General features: G+C 59.0%; 1 protein-coding gene across 3 annotated transcripts; it reads left to right on the top strand.

The window, feature by feature from the left end:
* Nucleotides 1–18,740, top strand: PPARD (peroxisome proliferator activated receptor delta). Of its 3 annotated transcripts, XM_084301909.1 has the most exons (8): nucleotides 1–50; nucleotides 3,425–3,513; nucleotides 12,871–13,104; nucleotides 13,736–13,887; nucleotides 14,563–14,701; nucleotides 15,144–15,346; nucleotides 15,571–16,024; nucleotides 16,392–18,740. In XM_084301909.1, the coding sequence occupies exons 3-8, from the start codon at nucleotides 12,969–12,971 to the stop codon at nucleotides 16,637–16,639; spliced, it is 1,332 nt and encodes a 443-aa protein (XP_084158035.1). In that variant the 5' UTR covers nucleotides 1–50; nucleotides 3,425–3,513; nucleotides 12,871–12,968; the 3' UTR covers nucleotides 16,640–18,740. The 3 variants fall into 3 exon arrangements, with proteins under 3 accessions (XP_084158035.1, XP_084158036.1, XP_084158034.1); XM_084301910.1 differs by lacking the exon at nucleotides 1–50 and having other exon boundaries at nucleotides 3,356–3,513; nucleotides 15,574–16,024; XM_084301908.1 differs by lacking the exons at nucleotides 1–50; nucleotides 3,425–3,513 and adding an exon at nucleotides 3,921–4,152.
* Nucleotides 18,741–18,825: the final 85 nt, after the last annotated feature.

Below are 18,825 nucleotides of genomic sequence, written 5' to 3'. Positions count from 1 at the left end.
GGGGGGAGAGGGGGGGGCGCCGGCGGCGGAGCTGGGGCCGGCGGCGGGAGGTGAGAGCGGGGGGGGCGTGAGGTGGGGGGGGGACATGGGGGAAATTGGGGGAAATAGGGGGAAATTGGGGGTGTAGGGGGACGTGGGGGTTTGGGGGGATGTGAGGGTGTGGGGGGGTACGGGGGGGTTGGGGGGAAATTGGGGGGTTTGGGGGAATAGGGGGTGAGGGGGGGACGTGAGGGGTTTGGGGGGGGCCTGGGGGGGTTGGGGGTGTGAGGGGGATATAGGGGGTATAGGGGGCATAGGGGACAAGGGGGGTGTGGGGGGCACAGGGGGGATGTAGGGGGTGGGGGGCATAAGGGGTGTGGGGGGGATATAGGGGGCAGGAGGGGTGTGGGGGGTAAGAGGGGTGCAGGGGGGATGTGGGGAGTGAGGGGGGTTGATATTAGGGATGAGGGGGGTGGGGGGGGCGCTGTGAGGGTGACAGGGCCCTGGGGGTGCTGGGGGGGGGGTAAGGTTTGGGGGCAGCTGGGTGACGTTGGGGTGCGGGGGGTGCTTGTCCTGAGGGGAATTGGGGAAGAGCGAGGAGGGGATGTGGTAGGGACAGGGAACATGGGGGGGGGGTCGTGGTGATGACAGGGGACACAGTGGGGACGTGGTGATGACGGGGTTGGGGGGCGAGGATGAGGCCGGGGGGGGCCTGTCCCCAAGGGCAGGTGTTGAGGAGGAGAAGCTGGGGGCCAGGGGCTCTGTGCCGGGTGTCCCCACCCCTTAGGGGTCCCAGGGGGCTCGTGAGTGGCACCTCGGTGGTCACGGAGGGGGACAGAGCCGGGGGGCTGGGGGGTGCCCAGTTTGGGGCCAGCAGCGTGGTGACGCCACCCGGTGCTCTGCTCCCCTTCCTGTGGCTGAGATCCTAAATAAAGGATTTTTGCTGAAAAAAAAAATAAAAAATAAATGGCAGAGGAAGCGCAGGGGCAGCTGGTCCCCGGGGGATGCGGTGTCCGAGGGTCCCAGCTCCGCGCCGTGTCTGTGACCCCAGCCGAGAGCGGCAGGGTGGTGCTGGCTGGGCTGCCTCCAGCTCTTAATTAACCTAAAAAACACTCGTATAAAAAAAAAAAAAAAAGTCCTAGGTGAAAGGTAAAGCAGCGTGCAGAAGGAGGCGGCAGGACCTCAAAACAAGCCCTGGTTTAATTTTACCTCCCGCTTCCCTGCTTTGTTTTGCCCTTCCAACCTGTTGCATTTTTTCCTTCCTCGCTGGCCCCCTCGGAGCTGTTGTTGCAGACGAGGATCCCGGGCTTGCTCCGAGCTGCTTCGCCCTCCCCTTTCCGCGTGCTCAGGAGGGTTTCTCGCCTCGCCACGCTTTCAGAAGCTCCTGAGCACTGACTCCACCTCAGCCCAGGTTTAAGTCTCTAAGTTTGTTTAGGAGCAGAGAGGCTCGGACGCGTGAAGGAGTCGGAGCGTGGAGCCCCTGGGTGCTGGGGAGCCCCCCAGGCAGGGTTTGGGGCTTTGCTGGGAGCCCCCTGGGCAGAAATTGGGGCTTTGGAGCCCCCTGGGCAGGATTTGGGGCTTTTCTGGAGCCCCCCACGCAGGGCTGTGGGCTTTGCAGGCGTCAGACACGCGGGGTCAGGGCAGCACGGCTGCGGTCACCCCCATAAGTCAGCCCACATCCCACTTCTGGTCTGTGATCCTCTCCTCCCTCCTCCTGGTCTCTTTTTTTGTGATTTCCCTCACTGCTTTCAGTGGGGAACCCCTTTCCCCATCCTCCCCGGGACTCCCAGGTTAGGGAGGTGCGAGCGGTGCCCACGGGCACGCCCCGGCAGCTACCTGCGAGCAGGGCAAGGTGAGCTCGGGATTTACTCAGTTCTCAGCAGTGGGAACGAGCTCGGGGTGTGATCCCTGCCGTCCCGCTGCGTGATTCACGCGCTCGTTGACACCCTCAACTTTGTCACCGAGTCAGGGCCGGGTTTTATTGCTGGTGGAGGTGAAGGAAGCCTGCTGCTGCTGCACCAGCGGGGATGGGATGACTTTATGGCCTCTCCTCATCAGGAAGGGGAACAAAAAGCCTTGGTTTGGGCGTTTGGGGAAAAACCCTTCCGTTTCGGGAGGGGACCTGCACAGCCGTGGATTGGGGTCGGGGTGTGTGGTTTTATGGCCCTGAGCAGCAGGGGGCTGGGGGCTGGCCCTCTGCTCCTGTGTGCGGCTCAGCCCCTTCCCTGCAGCACGGGGACAGTCGCTTCCTTCGCGGGAGGCTGTTAGTTTATATTTTTGGTGTTTATAGTCATTTATATTTTCCGCATTCATATTTTCTGTATTTATAGCTGTCAGGAAGGGAGATCCTGATGTGACTGATGCTTTGCTCCACAGGACAGGGCTTGGTTTTGGAGGGGACGCTCGTGCCGTCCCCTGGAGGTGCCTGGGGCTGCTCGGCCACGTAGGAAACGCTCTTCGTACCCACCCGAGGAGCCTCTCCAGGAGCACAGGGCTTTGGGGAGCAGAGGATTTGCTTCCTTTCTTCCTGCCGTGCTGGGCAGATGAAGCTCCGGGTGCTCGCTGCACCTGGGGCGAGCGGCACGAGGTGGGATTTGGTGCCTGCAGAGGAATCACCACCTCGCCCCGCCAAGCAGCCCCGTCCCGGGGGGCTCCTTGCCCCAAAGGAGGCAGCGATAGGGAACGGGGCTTTTCCAGCGGGGTGGGAGGAGCAGCCAGGCCCGTGTCACGGCAGGGAGGGTACGTGGGTTCAAGTAGCATCATGTTCACAACATCTTTGTTTAATACGTTAGTCCAGTTAGTCTGCATAACTGCGTCTAAAAATAGAGCATATTTTCTGTAAGTCCTCCAGTTCAGCCTCGTAAGCCGTGGGTTTTTTCCAGCCGTGGTCTCTTGCCGCTCTCCTGAAATTCGGGCGGTATTTGCAGCCTTATCAGCAAAACCAGGAGGGCCGAACTCCGTCAAATCCTTCGGTTTCTACAACCCGAGAGAGGGAGAGGTTCAGTAAAACTGCAGGAACTTGCAGGCAGCCTCCTAAAGAGGGATTAAGCGAGTCGAGTAAACAAACCGCCTCGTGGCCACGCCAGCCTTTTCCAACTGGAGCCGTGCGTTAGCATCGACTTCGCTTGTGCGCCGTGGGGAAAAGCTGGGGAAATCTGCCCAGGTGGCAGCCACGAGGCCGGGGCAGCGTCCCCGTGCGGGTCTCCAAGCTCCTAAAACCCCAGGAGAGCTCCCGGGGGTCCCTGTAGGGATTTTGGGGGCTTTGCCCCCGCTGCCTCCCCGCGGTGCTGGGGACTCGCCCCAGCAGATGGTTGCGGCGCACGGCGGAGGGGGGGGGGGGTGTTTAAATTTCAGAGCCGTCGCTGGATCTGTCCCAGTTCTCCCGGCGGCATAAATATCTGGCCTTCAGCGCAGCCGGGGAACTCGGTGTTGTGTTCTCTTGCAGATTGCCTCGCTGCTCAGCTCTCCGTGCTGACATGGTAACGGAACGGGGGCTTGCACCGACGGGCGGACAGGGACAGCTGCTGCGGAGAGGTAACCCTTCCTTTCTGTGCCTGCTCCTCCTAAACGCTCGCTCTGTTTGTGTTTTAAAAAAAATTCGGGGTAAGGAAGAGCCCGCGGAGAGTGACCTGCTTGCAGCAAGTTTCAGTTTTGGCCGTGAGCTTAAACTTTCTGAAGGTTCTTTTAAAATCTGAATTCGGAGACTTCTTCCCGTTCGGTTTCTGAACGGGATCTTTAAGGGTTTTGTTTAGGATTCTGCTCTAAGTATTGTGGTCTGATCCCGTTGCTCTCAGCCGGCTGCTGCCGTCAAAGTGTAACAACTTAAAATGTGATTAGTTGGCTGCGTTTACAACCGAAATTGCTGCTTGGAGAGCGGGGAGGTCATGTGAGACGAGAGGCTGTGCTTAGGTAAATGTTCACCTACTTATCTGGACACGCGATCTGACACCGACGCCGATAACATCGCTCCCTCCGGAACAGCCCTGCCAGCCAAAACGCCGCGGCGTGCTGCTGAGCTGAAATAGTTTTGGAGGACGTGGCCCCGGGGGCTCAGCTCCTGCCCGTGGGGATGCTGACGTTCCTCGGGGTGCTCGCCCCATGCCCAAACGCCTCGCCTGGCTTCTAAATCCCCGCCGAGGGGCGGATTTATTTTCGCCACGAGACACGTCGAAGGTATTTCGCTGGACGGGGACGCGGCCTTTTGTATAAGCATCTCCTCGAGTTTGTGTTCTGGCGGTCAGGACGGGGACTTTTGAGGAACCCCAGTGCGTGGGGAGGGTTTTGTAACGAGCCACAGGACGCTGAGCGGGCGGGGAGGCATTGTTGTGCAGAGCTGCTCGCTGATCTTAATGGGCTCTTTCTCTCTAGAGCCTTGCCTGCTGACAAATCCGCATTTCCGTACAGAACATCGTGTCTTTGGGGGAAAGATTTATCTGCGGCTCTTGAATTACGAACTGGAAATCTGCAAATGGTCTTGGAGGTGGAGGGGCTGGCGTGACAGGAGGCTCACAGACCCCTCCGGGGGGGACCCGCAAACGCTTTTGAATTGAGCACGATGATGTCCCGGTGCTTATGGCTGAGGGCTTCTTTGCTGCCAGATCCCAGCCTGGCTGCCCTGCCCGTGGAGTTTTCGAGCTGTTGGTTTATCTGTGGTTTGTGCTGATAGCCCCAGTCTGTCAGGCTGTGGAGCTGCTTTTATACAGGGCGTTGCGGGGCTGTCTCTGCTTTTCTAGAGGTGTCACTCCTCAGAGACGTACTACGTGTCTCTGGTGTGATGATTTCTGAGACTGTGGGAAAGTCTAGACAAGCAGAAGTGATTTCCGTAGTGAGCATGAATGGGATTATTCTGTAGAAGAGCTATTTTGCTTTTTTTAAAAAATCTTACACTCCGAAATACACTTGCGTTGGCAGAGTGCCTGGGAAATTTCTTTCCCAAAGCAGGGTTTCGAGTGTAGCCATCGATGCCAGTGTGAACCTTTTGGTCAAGGAGATTGTGAAACAGCTTCCCCCAGATGAACAATTTTTGGATGTTCGCTGAGCCCTGCGTGACTGCATGAATTCAGAACAGAACTGACTCGAGACAGGTCTTAGTTTCAGGATGACTTCTTGAAATGCTCTAAGGTTCAGCGCTGCAATCACAGCATCTGAAAAACGTCTGGGTCCTCCAAGACTTAGCTGAGAGCTTGTGAACGTGGGGCCCTTTGGGTCAGGTGTGTGTTGGGGCGCTGTGGATCCCCCAAAAAGGTCCTGCCTTGAAGCGTGGGCTTTGAGGCCGGGGTTTTTAGGAAATCCTGGTGAGAAGAGGTGTCAGGGTGAAAGCCCGAGCCAGAAATGTTAACGTTTCTCGTGGTGCTGGGTCATGCCAGAGCACGCCTTTGAGGCTTGCGGATAGCATCGGGCAGATAATGCTCGTGCTAACCAGAAGCTGTGCCCTCCTGAAGTGTTTTTTGGTTTGCCCTCATCTGGGAACTGGAACTGTGCATCCAAAACACAGAAGGTGCAAGTTCAAACCCCGAGCAGAGATGTGGCGTGGGACAGGGAATGGTGCTGGTGGTGCAAAAGGGCAGGTGAGCTCCTGCCTGAGCTGATAGGCATTTTTGTTTTTATTTTGATAATCTGTTAAGACAAACTTTGCTGTGAAACATGCAGCTGCTAATGAAAGTCTCGTTAGGAAAGGTTTTGTTGTGCTGAAGAAAGGACGGGTGAGAGGGCTTCAAAATAACCCAGGTTTGCTGCAGTCACCTCAATGATGGGAACCTAAGCTTAACTCTATCCTGTCTGCTTTTTTATAACTTTATTTTTAAGTCCAAATATCATCTTAATGCAAATCTGAAATGTTTCTGAAGGTACCCAAATCTGCTTTCTACCTCTACATTAATTATATGGATGCTACCAGAGCTGGTGGACTGTGGAAACACTTCTCCTCCTGCGGACCTGCGATGGTGCCCAGGACGTGAGGGTGTTAGGAGAGGTGCTGATGCCCTGCTCCAGCGTTTTGTTTTCTAGGGGCTGAGGCAGGAATCCAGAGGGACAGGAGCACACCGAGCTCCTCTCCTTGGCGGGGCTGTCCTGCCCGGATCGCGTTCAGTCCCTGAAAACGCCGGGAAACCTCCGTTCCTCCGGCCGGTTCTCACTGTGTGAACGTGGCCAAAAATAGTAAGGAAACACAGTTCTCCTCCAAATTCCTGAGAGGGTGTTGAACTAGTTTGTTACACAAAGTTATTTTAATGCTCTCTGGAGTTGTCTGTGAGGAGACAGAAGCAAGCTCAGATTTAGTCTTTTCCTGCTCCGCGTTCGAAGGAGAGGTGAAGCGAAGATTTGTTCTGTTCCAGCGCGTGTTCCCAGACCCTGCTGAATCATCTGAACTCGTGCCTGGGCATAATCGCTCACTGTCAGCTGCGTCCTGGGATCAGAGCTGAATGCCTGGTGCCCGGGATGTTTTTGCTAAGGTCTACAAAACACGCAGCGCGTTTCTGGGAGCCCAAGTGTAAGCATAACAAACTTACAGCCCGGTAGATTTAGCCCAGGGGATCTCAGTGGCTGCAAAAAGGAGAAGGTTTGGTAACGTTTTTGAGGTTTGGTAACGTTTTTGAGGGTGATTCCTGGATTTGGGAGCTCTGGCCACCTGGCACTGGGGCTTCCTGGCCTCTTGGGTATTTGGCTCCCGCCGACGGGCTGCCTGCGCGTGCCTGTGATTCAGGGCAGTGGACGCCCTGACCTGTTGCCGCGTTTTTGCTGTGCCCCCGTCTCTTTTCCAGGGATCTGATTGCCCCAGGGGCGACACTCGCCGGTGACCTGGTGACATTGGGGCTTTGGGAAGAACCACGCCAGGCTCGGGTGCGAGCTGCTGCCACGAGTCGGGCGCTCCGACTCCAGGGCTAGCAGTGGCACCGCGCTGCGCTTGCTGCTTTCCTGGTTTTCCCTTTAAACGTTGCTCTGAGCCCGTGCCCGCTGTTTGCCTTGGGAAGCCGTGTTGCTGTTCCCTCCCTGTCAGCCCTGTTCTATAATTACTGATGTTCCTGAAACCAGATCCTCCCACGTGGCCTGCCCCGCTTCGGGGGGACGAGGGCTCTGTAAGCAAACCCAGCGCCCTGCAGCGACACGCGGGGGGCTCGGGGGTTCAGAGAGCCCCAGCTTCCAGCACGTTGATGGGTTTCAAGCTGCCAAACTTCTCTCCTTTTGGGATGGCGAAGGGGAATGCTTCCCAGGCGGCTTCCCTGCACTTCCAGGGAGGAAGCAGGGATGTGGAAGCCTGCATCTGCTCCATGGGTGATGTTGAGGGACAGGGCCGTGGGGTTGGGGTCTCTTGCTGGCACCAAACCCTCGGAGCTGCCTCGTGTCTCCCCCAGCAGTGCTTGAAGGCCACGTGCCGAGCTCAAAGCTGTCCCCAAAGCATTGTCCTCGCGGGGGGACAGCCCCAGGCAGGAGGGCAGCGCATCGCCCGGCATCACAGGACAGCTCGGGCCACCTCTGCTGTGCCCTGGCGGGAGTGGGGACGATCCTCTCTCATTACTGGACTTAACAAACGTCTCAAATGGCACCACGTCTGCGCAGTTTCCAGTGCTGAGCAGCCCCAGTGGTGTCACCTTTCGGGTACCTGCTTGTTTCCTGGCTGCTGTCCCCGTCCCAGCCAGCCGGACACGCGCACCCCCTGCCCCTGCCTGCTCCGGGCTGTCCTGAGCTGACAGCAAAACGCAGACATGGCTTGGCAGATGCCAGCCCCAGCCTCGCCAGTTTGTTTGCTGGAAGCACTCCTGGAAACGCTTCATATGGGAATGTGCAGAGGGAGAAGAGGGTCACGAGCGGCGCGGGGTGGTGCTGAGCCTTGCGAGCGTGACTGGGAACAGGTGTCCAAATCCCTCACACGGGAATAAACAATGACGCTTGGCACCGATGTCCAAAACATGCCGTCTCTGTGAGCTAATGCAGCGAGGAAAGGAGCAGGAAGGAAGCGCTGCAGAACCCAGTTAGCATTATTTTGGGTGATGGAGGAAATAGAGGGACGGGGGGCGGCAGGAGCTGCTGAAGGTCATGGAGCAGAACTTCAGGTAAGAGCCCCAGACTGCTCGGCTCTTCACTGCCCACCCTCCTCTCGCCCCTTTTGTGAAAGAGCTGCGGATCCCAGCTCATCCGAGGCGTTGGAGAGCCAGGTTTGGAGGGGTGAGCCCCGCAGGAACATTAACCCTCTTCCAAGGAAGCCCAGCACCGGTGAGAAGGCGGGAAGTTCCCTTCAGATCAAAACATGATCTAGTTCTTCGGGACGATTGCGGCGCAAAAAGAGAAGGATCCAGCGAGTTTCATAACTCTTTGACTTTTTTTTTTTTTTTTCTCTCAGTGGCCAGGAAGTGGATGAGTTCGAACACGCAGGCGATGTGTGATTCATGTTGGCAGGCCTGGCCGCTCGAGGCAAGCGAGGGAATCTCCTGCGCTGCTCCGTCGCGTGTTCCTGAGTAATTAACAGCACGGCTAATAGCAGCCCGGGCAGCACCCTGCTGCCGCCTCGGCTGGGCTGGCGTTGGTGAAAAGCCGACAGCCTGCAGGGAGGACAAGGAGCCGGACATCTGCAGGGTTGGAGCAGATGCTTTAATTTCTCTCAGGCCCCAAATATCAGCACTGGCCAGGGCTGGGTGCCTTGGTGTGGGGGGCAAGCGTTCCTCCTCGCCAGCTCCAGTAGTTCACTTCTGCACGGAGCTGCCTCTTGGCCGAGGCTTCTGAGGAAATGCTGGGAGAGTGAGCGCTGCCGAGACCTCGTTAGCTAATGAGGAGGTGTGTAGGGCTTTCAGGAACAAAAACAAAACATGTTTTCAGTGTTTGTCTCTGTGGACTTTTTGCTCTGGGTTACCTTTCCTGTGTTGCAGCATCTGCTGAGCTCTTACACGGCTTTTATTAGGAGTAGCTGACGTGCAGGAGGAGGAACAGAAACTGGTCCTCGATCAGCAGATACCCGACGCGGTGACACAACCCAAGGGATGTCTGCAAATAATGGCCAATGAGCAACCACCACATTTTTGTTGGAATCAGCTCCGTTTTTTGGTACATTTGATGTGTGTGCCGTGTCACACAAAATCCTGCTGTCCGGTGCCAAATTCACAGCCAACAGAATCCTTCCGAAGGGGTTCGCTTCTGTTGACTGTGAATTTGTCTAACGTTTTCATCCAGATGATCAAAAACACAACCCAGAAGTGCTCCCATGGTAAATTGGTCTCCTTTCACGGCTCCTGGTGACCTCCCGTAGGGAAACGTGAGCAGCTTTGAGTGGATCAACCTTGTGACCTGTCCCTTGGGAGGCTGGGACGTTTTTTGGCGCCTTGCTTTGCCTGGAAACTTCCATCTTCCAGGGAGGAGTCTCGTCTGGCGACACTGAAACCGGGACATGTCGGGGAGCTGCCTCCATCCCCGTCGGTATGGAAATATTAGGAACAAATGTGCCTTCCCCTGGAGGGGAACGGGGCAGGAGTCCTCTCCGCCCCAGCCAGCGTGTCGAAATGACTTCTTCTTTGAAACTACACCTGCTTTAAAGATGACGTCCTTCTAATTATGAGCACTTCCTCCCTCCCTCGGTGGCTGCCAGCACCCTGGTGTCCGTGTCACCACGCACGTCCCCTCCTCGTGCTAATTTGCTCCACGGGCAGCTTTGTGAGGGTGGTCGCATCGCCTCAGCAGCCCTCCCGTGCACCAGCCGGGGGGCAGTGGGCGCTTCTTGGCTCGTGTGGCAGCTTCTGCTGTCTCTGAACGTAGCTCTGAGGCTTAAATGCCAGCTCGCTGCCAGGAGCTGCCTGGCCAAAACCATGCAAGCACCCAGCACCGAGGAAGACGTGGGTCCTGCTCAGCTCTGGAGAAGCTCTGCCTTCAGGCACCGGGTCCGTGCTGCGCTCAAGGCTGGAGATTTGTCTCCTCTTAACTTTGCAAGCCCTGGCGTGCCAGGTTTTTTTAATTTTTTAAAGCTGTTTCCCCCTTGTCTGTGCGCCACGCTTCTTCCCCGTCTTCCTGCCGTGTCATTCCGCCTGGCAGAGGGCTCAGCTCCTGCTTCTGGTAAAGAAAAACTTGGTGCCAGCGCTGTTTGATGCGTAGGAGCCGTGAGGGGGACACCCAGCAGCATCTGTCCGAGTGAGGAGCCTTCGTGCACAGCAACCAGCCCGACGTCCCCGGCTGCCAAAGCTTTGAACGGGGCAGAGCAAGTCACGAGATGCTCGCCCTCTTGCTCGTTCCCATCCTGTGGGAAGAGGAAAGGGAACAGCTTTGCCTGATTTTTCTGGAGACGCTTAGGAAGGAATTCGCAGTGCCCGTCCTCCTTTCCATCCTGGCTTTCCAACGCTGCTCTGTGACAGCTGCTGGGTGGAAAAAGGGGGTGGCTGTGCCGGGCAGGGATCTCTGCCCCCCTCCTGCTCCTCTGCTGTGATGGAGAGGGAGGCAGCTTCAGCCCAGGGAAGGAAACGCCGTCGTTGGGGCTGGTGGGGGGGAATCTCCCCGGTGTCTGGGGCTGAATAAAGCATCCCCGAGGCTGGCACAGTCATTCACCTTGTGTGTGCCACAAGCATCCAGCACTAAAAGACTCAAACAAGCTTTTTTTGCTGATTTTGGTCAAGCCAGTGCTGGTTTGTTCTTTATACCAAACTCAGCGATCCAGCTGAAGGGAACCAAAGGCTCGGCGGTCTCCGCGTGGAGCCAGGTTTGGCCACTGCCCCGTCCCGCAGGGGGCTGGGGTCCGCACGTCCCCTGCAGCCACGCGGAGGCCTGGCCCCTGCCTGCCTTTCATCTGCTGGAGGCAGGGGGTGCCGCCGGCCGGCTGGAATTAATCCCTCTCCCCCCTCCTCTGCCTCTATCTCCGTTGTTTGGAAAACAGGGGAACGGCTCCGGGAAAAGCAGGTGTGCAAACAGCTCCCGCAGCTCCCCTCCGCCCAGGCCCCTCCGCTCTCGGCCTGCCAGAAGATATTAAAACAATAAATTCAGAGCTTTCTGCCGAGAGCTTTTCTCCCCCTGGCTCTCCAGCCGCTCTCAAAGGCTGGGACCTGAATCCTTGCCCTTCCCTGAACACCCTCACCCACACAGGGCACCATCCTTTGGGGTTGCTTTGGCGGTTTTTGGGGTTCGAGCTCGCTGCCGGGGCACGAGGCCCTACCTGGACCCGGCGTGCCAGGGACACAGCTGGAAAACTGAGCCCCTGGGGGCCGATGAGACGAAGCAGAGACTACGTCCTCAAAGGGTTTAAGTGCTTGCCTCTCCTGATGGATGCCAGAGCCACGGAGAGCTAACGACAAGCCCATGAAGGCGCTGCTGGCTGCGCTTTCCACGGGAGGCCAGCTCCTCCTGCCACAGCCTTCCCCCGCTCGCTGCTGTTCCATGCAGAAGCATTTTCCCCGATGTCTGTGCCTTCGTTTATATATAGCCTTTAACGAGGTCCAGCTCGTTACCCTCCACCCCTGACGACTAGGTTTTCCTGCCTGGATGCCCTGCCCCACGTGTGAGCGGCGGCCAAGGGTAACAGAGCCGTGAATGGGGCCTCAGTGCTGCCCGGGAGGCGCGGGCGGGGAGTGCTGAGCCCCCTGCCCCTGTCCCTGTTCCTCAAAACAGAGGAGCCGTGGCTCCAAATTCGCAACGAGGTGTCCCTGGGCTGTGGTCCAGCAGCAGCTCCTTGGGGTCCCCGTGCTGGTGTGTCAATGTCCAGCCTCCCCTTTGAGGGTTTGTCCTCCCCTTGGCACCAAGCTGCTGGCCTGGGGAGCTCCGACCTTGCCAGGTGCTGACGGCTTCCCCGGGTGGGCTGGGGAGCTGGATGCAGCCCGGCTGCAGAGCTCTGGGCACGAGGGGAGAGGAACCGAGCTCGGGGAGCTGTGGGTCGCTGCTGTCCTCCTGCAGTGAGCCCTGCGCCACCGGGTGTGGGGCACAGACACGCGGGGTGCCCTCGTGGAAGAACCCTGCAAGCAGCTTATACAGGGAGTGGGCACGAGGATGCTCCAAAAGCTGAACTCATGTCTGTAAATCGAGGCTCTGTGGAAATAAAGCAACGGATCCTGAGCTTTCTGATAGCTCCTTGAAGGAAACGGCTGTGGCTCTGCAGCACCCCGGCTGGAGGTGCTCAGGGCTGGAGGCAGAGGCGCTGCGGCACGGGGCGAGAGCCGGCTGGGCTCGGGGCGCTGGGAACGGCCCGGCCTCGGCCACAGCACATCGCTTGGCGCTGGACGAGCACAAACAAGGAGAGGAAGCGTGGGGGAAAGGGGCCCGTGGCCACCCTCCCACAGGAAGCCCCGGGTTGGGACGGGGCCGGGCCGTGCAGCCGGCGCGGTCGCGCTGCGGCGCTCGGCAGCGTGCGGCGGGGCAGCGGCGTGTTCAGGCTCTTGGCAGAGGAGCCGGGGCTGTTACAACACGATGAGTGAAAACAAACACCAGCACTGTGACGGGAAGGAACGGGAGGGCAGGGGCCGGCAGGAAGCCATCAGTCTCACGGGCGGCTGGCGTGGGTCTGGGGCTTTTTTTTTTTCCTGCCCCCAGCAGCCGCTGTCCTCGCCCCGTCATCAGGCTGAGCCCCGCATTGCGTGGCTGGGGATGGAGTCTGAAGGTTGAAGATGAAGGATCCTGATCTTTCTGCTAGTGTTGGCTCTGCCAAACCTCGGCCTTGGCTGCCACCAGGACAGCCCAGGGCATGGGTGGCTTTGGGGGATGTTGCCCGGGGCAGCGTCTCCGCTGCGGGACCTGCAGGGCAGGGAGCAGGGGCCCCAGGTCCCTGGTGTGTGTCCCAGGATCTGCTGGGCTCCGAACACGATCCCAGCAAGATTTTGCTTCCCTGAGCCCTGCAGAGCAGCAGAGAAAAGCCCCGGGGGCTGCTTGTCTGCCTGGGTAAGACGGAGCAGAGCAGGGCTCCTGTGCCTGACGCCGTGCCTCTCCCCCTGTCCGCAGGCTAACGCAACAGCCTGGTAGGGTCCATCTCGGCTAGACACGGATGATGCCAGAGCTATGACAGGGATTGCAGTCTTGGCACTGAGGGGTGATCGATTATGGAACAACCACAGGAGGAAGTACCTGAGGTCAGGGAAGAGGAGGAGGAAGAGGAAGAGGCAGTGATGGTGGCCAGCGGAGCCTCAGACCCAAGTGCAGGACCAGACAGCTCGCTGCCTTCGAGCAGCTACACAGGTGAGTGGAGCCCCGGGGGGATCCAGGCTGCAGCCACGTCCTCCAGACAGCGTGCTCAAGGCAAAGAGCACCGGGTCTGCATGGGAACGGGGCTTGGTTTGGTTTAATTTCCTCCGTTTGTGAAATAATTCACGGAGAGCCAAGTTACGGAGAAGTATTTCTTTCTCTGCGGTCACCGCACAGCCACTGGCAGCAGGCTGGGAGGTGGCAGCAAGGCCAGGAGGGGAAGGTTGTGCCCCGGAGGGTGCGTGGGGGAGAGGGGAGGGCTCCCGGGGTGCCTGAGAACCTTCCCTGGAAATCCTGGGTGCAAACCGCCTGTAGGAGCCGGGAGAGAAGCGTTGTTGTTCCTGTGCCAGCCCCGTGCCAGCTGCCTGGCAAATCTGCTGGTAGGATTTCGCTGCCTGAACATGAATGCCAGAGGGAGAAATCAGAGCTGACGGGGAGGCTCTTAGCTGCTGGGAACGCTTGGCTCTGTACAGGGCATCAGCCTGTGGCCAGTGCCTGATCTCAGAGGTTAACTGCCCGAGTGACAGCCTGGGAAGCTCTGGAAGTCCCTCCAGCCACGGGGCTAGATGCGACGCTGTGCTTGTGGTGACTGCACAACACGATGCCTCCCCTCGTGTGTTTGCAGACCTTTCGCAGAGCTCCTCTCCCTCCCTGTCGGACCAACTGCAGATGGGCTGCGAGGAGGCGGCCTCGGGGGCGCTGAACGTGGAGTGCAGGGTCTGCGGGGACAAAGCCTCGGGCTTCCACTACGGCGTGCACGCCTGCGAGGGCTGCAAGGTGCGTCCGCCCTGCAGGGGCTGCGTTCGGCAACAGCAAGCAGAGCTGAGAGCCCGGGGAGTGAGCTGGCTCTTTGGGCAAGCAGGACCACAGCGAAGCAGGGATGGAGGATGAAATGACTAAAAAAAAAACACAACCTGCCTGGAGAGCCTACGGGCAGCCACACAAATGCTGTCCTGAAGGAGGCAGCTGAGATGTGTGTGACCCAAACCTCTCTGCGTCGCGCTTTACTTTGTAAGGCAAAGCCTCCTGCCCGCCTGGGGACTCTGGTTTTGCTTTTCAAGATGCTGGCTGTGCTGCAAACCAGCAGCGTGCTCGTCCCCTGGGACCGCTGGCTGCAGCTTGGCTGCGCCTCTGAAATTCCTTCCCCCCCCCAGCAGATGCCAGCGGGGCTGGGTTAGCAGCAAGGCCCTGCCAGGCATTCCCACAGCCCGCTCCTCCATCCCTCCCTGCTGGCTGCCTGCAGTATCACACACCCGGCTCCCTTCTCCCACCTCTCCTCGTGGCCTTGAGGCTCTGCTCGTGCTGAAAATACCCCGTGGGGGGTGAGGGGGCTGAGCCTCTGTGAGGCTGCTGGGGATCAGAAATGAGCCCGGTCCCAAAATGCGGGTGCTAACGCTGCTGTTCCCTTGTCCCCCCCGCTCCGGGTCCCCCCCGTGCGCTGCCTGCTCACAGGGCTTCTTCCGCCGGACAATCCGCATGAAGCTGGAGTACGAGAAGTGTGAGCGGAGCTGCAAGATTCAGAAGAAGAACAGGAACAAGTGCCAGTACTGCCGCTTCCAGAAGTGCCTCTCGCTGGGCATGTCACATAACGGTGAGTGCCACCCTTGTCCCCTGGGGTGCCCATGGGGCCGTCGGTCCCGTGAGCGGAGCCCCCTCCCGGGGATTCACATGGGAGATGGAGCTCGCTTCATCCTGTGGCTCTTTTTTTGCCAAGGAATCATCTTTGAAGCCCAAAGCTTCTGGTCTTTGTCTCTTGCATCCATTCCTTCCCTACGAGAAGGGGCTCTTTGTTCCTGCCGCGCAGGCGGGCTGGTGGCACGGGGCTCTTCCCTCCAGGTTGGCCCGGCAGGCGCTGTGCACACAGGTCGCTTTCCTGTGCTGGGATCTTTAAACCTGAGGCGTCACCATCCCGTTCCTGGCCAAGCCAAAGTGTTTATGTGGGAAGAAGAAGCGGGGCTTGCGAGAGAACCCAGATGAGCAGGGATGGGCGCTGTGGGGCTGTGCTGGGGTGCTCACAGTTTTGCTCCTCGCAGCGATCCGCTTCGGCCGCATGCCGGAGGCAGAGAAGAGGAAGCTGGTGGCGGGGCTGACGGCGAGCGAGATCAGCTGCCAGAACCCACAGGTGGCCGACCTGAAAGCTTTCTCCAAGCACATCTACAACGCCTACCTGAAAAACTTCAACATGACCAAAAAGAAGGCGAGAGGTATCTTGACCGGGAAGGCCAGCAGCACCCCAGTAAGTTCCCTCCCAGGGCAAACGGGGCTGGCTGCAGCTGGCGCAGGGGGGCTCTTCTCTGGGCGAGGACGTGCACCTCGCTCCTGCTGTCGCTATTGCACGTGCACCACTTCCCAGCTGCAGCTCCGTGGGCTCCACACGCCCTGCGCTCGCTGCTTTGCACACTCGTATGTGTGTGCTCAGGTCCCTGTGGCAGGTTCCTGACCGCTTGCTTCTCTTTCAAGCAGCCTTTTGTGATCCATGACATGGACACCCTGTGGCAAGCAGAGAAGGGGCTGGTGTGGAAGCAGCTGGTGAATGGGATTCCCCCCTACAAGGAGATCGGGGTGCACGTCTTCTACCGCTGCCAGTGCACCACGGTGGAGACCGTGCGGGAGCTCACCGAGTTCGCCAAGAGCATCCCCAGCTTCGTCGGCCTCTACTTGAACGACCAAGTGACTTTGCTGAAGTACGGGGTGCACGAGGCCATCTTCGCCATGCTGGCCTCTATCATGAACAAGGACGGGCTGCTGGTGGCCAACGGGAACGGCTTTGTGACCCGCGAGTTCCTGCGCAGCCTGCGCAAGCCCTTCAACGAGATCATGGAGCCCAAATTCGAGTTTGCTGTGAAGTTCAACGCGCTGGAGCTGGATGACAGCGACCTGTCTCTGTTTGTGGCTGCCATTATCCTGTGTGGAGGTGAGCGGCTGCTCTCGGCCCTGCGGGAGTCAGGAGGAGGCTGGGGAGGGCTGGGTTTCAGCTTCAGCAAGGGTTTTGCTGGCTGAGATCAGCCAGGGGTGGTCCTAGGGGAGCAGGAGAAGAGCTGAATAGTTCTGACATCAGAGATTCTCCACGGCAGCGATGCCAGGCACGCTGGGACCTGGCGTCATCCCTTTCTCACAGGCTGCTGTGGGACACGTGCTCTGAGGGCACGTGTTTTTCCCCTTGTCCCATTGACCAGGCTGGAGTCCCTGTGGGTGGGTTTCCCATCTCCACACCTCCAGGAGCAGCCCATGCTTCGGAGGGCCACCCCGTAACACCCCGCTGCCGTGCTTCTTCCCCGCAGACCGTCCTGGCCTGATGAACGTGAAGCAGGTGGAGGAGATCCAGGACAACATCCTGCGGGCGCTGGAGTTCCACCTGCAGTCCAACCACCCCGACGCCCAGTACCTCTTCCCCAAGCTGCTGCAGAAGATGGCCGACCTGCGGCAGCTGGTGACGGAGCACGCCCAGCTGGTGCAGAAGATCAAGAAGACGGAGACCGAGACCTCCCTGCACCCTCTCCTTCAGGAGATCTACAAGGACATGTACTAAGGACCTGTTATTTATGAGAATGAAGCCATGGATTCCCGGCGGGACTCTTTGTACAAACACAAAGAAAACCTTTCCCCGTGGTGTCTTCCGTTCCTTCTACTGGAAACTCTTTTTCTACACGACCCCACCGTACGGTACACAGGGCAGGACGCCATAAGATTTTGCAGCCGCCACCTGGCCGGCCGGGGCTTCCTTTAACACACACTAACAAATTCAGAGGCAAACCCTAAGCCACCGTTTCCGTTACTACAGCCCTGCTCCTCAGCTGCTCCCCGGGGCCCTGCAGCGGCCGGGCGGTTCGCACGGCGTGGGCAGCGGGGTTCCTGCGGCAGCCTGGGGGCAGCGGGGCTGCTCTGGTTGTCCAGAGGTCACCGAGCAGGGCCAGCAGCAGCACTTAGAGCGTGCCTCGGTTGTCTTTTTTTTTTTGTATTGCACTCCGAAGATGTGGGCCTGAGCCGTGAAGTCTAGGGCAGTGTCACAAAAAGGAAGTTTCTCTCTTTTCCCAAAGAAAAAAAAAAACACAGAGTATTTGAAGACGGGTACAGCTGTCCTCACACACACCCGCAGCTGCAGCGCCCTCACTGTGCCCCCAGCGCCCCCGCTCCAGAGGAACCTGCCCCTCGGCAGCTCCGTGTGAGGAGGGAGGGATGTGGAGAAGGGAGGGAAGGGTTTGACTCACAAAAATCCACCTGTGGAGCAGAGGCCAAGGTCTCTTTGCTTCCCCAGGCCGTTCTGTGCAGACCGAAGCTCCAAAATTGTCTGCATGGGGCCAGGTCTGGGGCTGTGCAAGGCTGGGAGGAGGCAGCGGGGCTCGTGCCTGGTCCTGCAGCTCCCTTCCCAAGCGGGGGCCGCGGGGCAGAGGCACTGGGATCCCTGCAAACACCAGAGCGAGCAAAGCCTCTGGCAGCACCAGCACCAGGAAAGTCACGGCCAGCCTGCAGAGCCCGGCACAGCGAGGGGACATTTACTGGGACAGGGGAAGGGAACACGGGGCAGGAGGGTGCCACAAAGGGCTCAGATCTGATGATCTCACGCTGTCCAGGCTGTGGGACCAGCCTGGAAGGCTTCAAATTGGGGAACAGCAGCGTTAAGGAGAGCAGGAGCTGGCTGCAGCCCAGCCTGGTGTTGCTGCTGCCTGACTGCGTGGCCTTCGGCCCCTCTTAATGGCCGTGCCTCAGTTTCCCCTGCTGGGGAAGGGAGCCACGCTGTCACCTGCCCTCTGCTCCGAGGGGAAATACGAGGATTAACAAGTGCCCTGGTTGCAAGGAGCCTTGCAGCTGTGACCCCCGGTCTAAATGCCTCAAAGTATTCCTCAAAGGCGAGGGAGAGGGCGGCTGCTCGCAGGGCGCCGTGCTGGGGAAGTTCCCCTGAGCGAGGAGGGGGCAGCTTCAGGCTCCGTGCCCTGCCCAAGCCCCGAGCAGCTCTGGGGCTTCACCTCGCTCCGTGGCACCGCTGCAGCAAAATGCTGCGGTGCTGCCGTGCCTGGGATGGGACCCGGTGTGGGTGCCCCCCAGGAGCGGGCTGGGTGCCCTGCGAAGCTGGGTGCTGCCTGCAGCATCCCCACGTCCCCAGCAGCCTTATTCAAACACTGATAATCCCACAGGGGGGGCACGGGAGCGGATTAATGGGTTTTGTGTTCCTCCTCTTCAGGGTAGTGGCTTTCCCTGGTGCAATAATCCCTTTGGAGTGCCGCAGGGCTGGCAGCTCCCAAACCCCTGCCGCTGCCCTCGGGCTCCTCACCGTGCCTCGGTTTCCCTGCCCGCAGCCCGCCCGGCCCCTTCCCGTGTCCCTACCTCGCGGGGGAGTTAGGAATGACCTAAATTTCTAAAGCACTTTGAAGTCCTCTGGGGAAGGCACCGCAGACGCACGCTGCACCCAGCCCGGGGGATTTGGCCCCAAACCTCCCCCCCGGTGGCACCCGGGGCTCGCGTGCCCCTTACCTGGGGAGCTTTTTCCTCTTCCCCCCTCCCCGGCAGCGTACCAACCCTCAAACTGAAATGTATATTTTTGCTAGAAGTACAAGCCTCCAAGTGTTTTTAATAATATAAATAGTGCCCACGAACTGACTTGACTTTAAATAAATCGCAACTAAATATTTAAGAACCTCTGAGCGGCCGGCCCTTCTTTGTGGGATTCCTCTCCAGCCCTCGGGGGAGGGGGTCCTAGCCCAGGGGCTGGGGGTTGCT

This window comes from Netta rufina (assembly GCF_964035555.1).
Source record: "Netta rufina genome assembly, chromosome: 26".
Taxonomy (NCBI): Eukaryota; Metazoa; Chordata; class Aves; order Anseriformes; family Anatidae; genus Netta; species Netta rufina.
The sequence above is the reverse complement of the archived record's forward strand: the minus strand, read 5'-3'. Positions and strand labels throughout refer to the sequence as shown.

Excerpts from the sequence above, each read along its gene's own strand:
- PPARD (XM_084301909.1), top strand. The coding sequence starts at position 12,969 with ATGGAACAACCACAGGAGGAAGTACCTGAGGTCAGGGAAGAGGAGGAG. Across the intron at positions 13,105-13,735 it reads GCCTTCGAGCAGCTACACAG|ACCTTTCGCAGAGCTCCTCT; the intron begins GTGAGTGGAGCC and ends GTGTGTTTGCAG. Across the intron at positions 15,347-15,570 it reads GGAAGGCCAGCAGCACCCCA|CAGCCTTTTGTGATCCATGA; the intron begins GTAAGTTCCCTC and ends TTCTCTTTCAAG.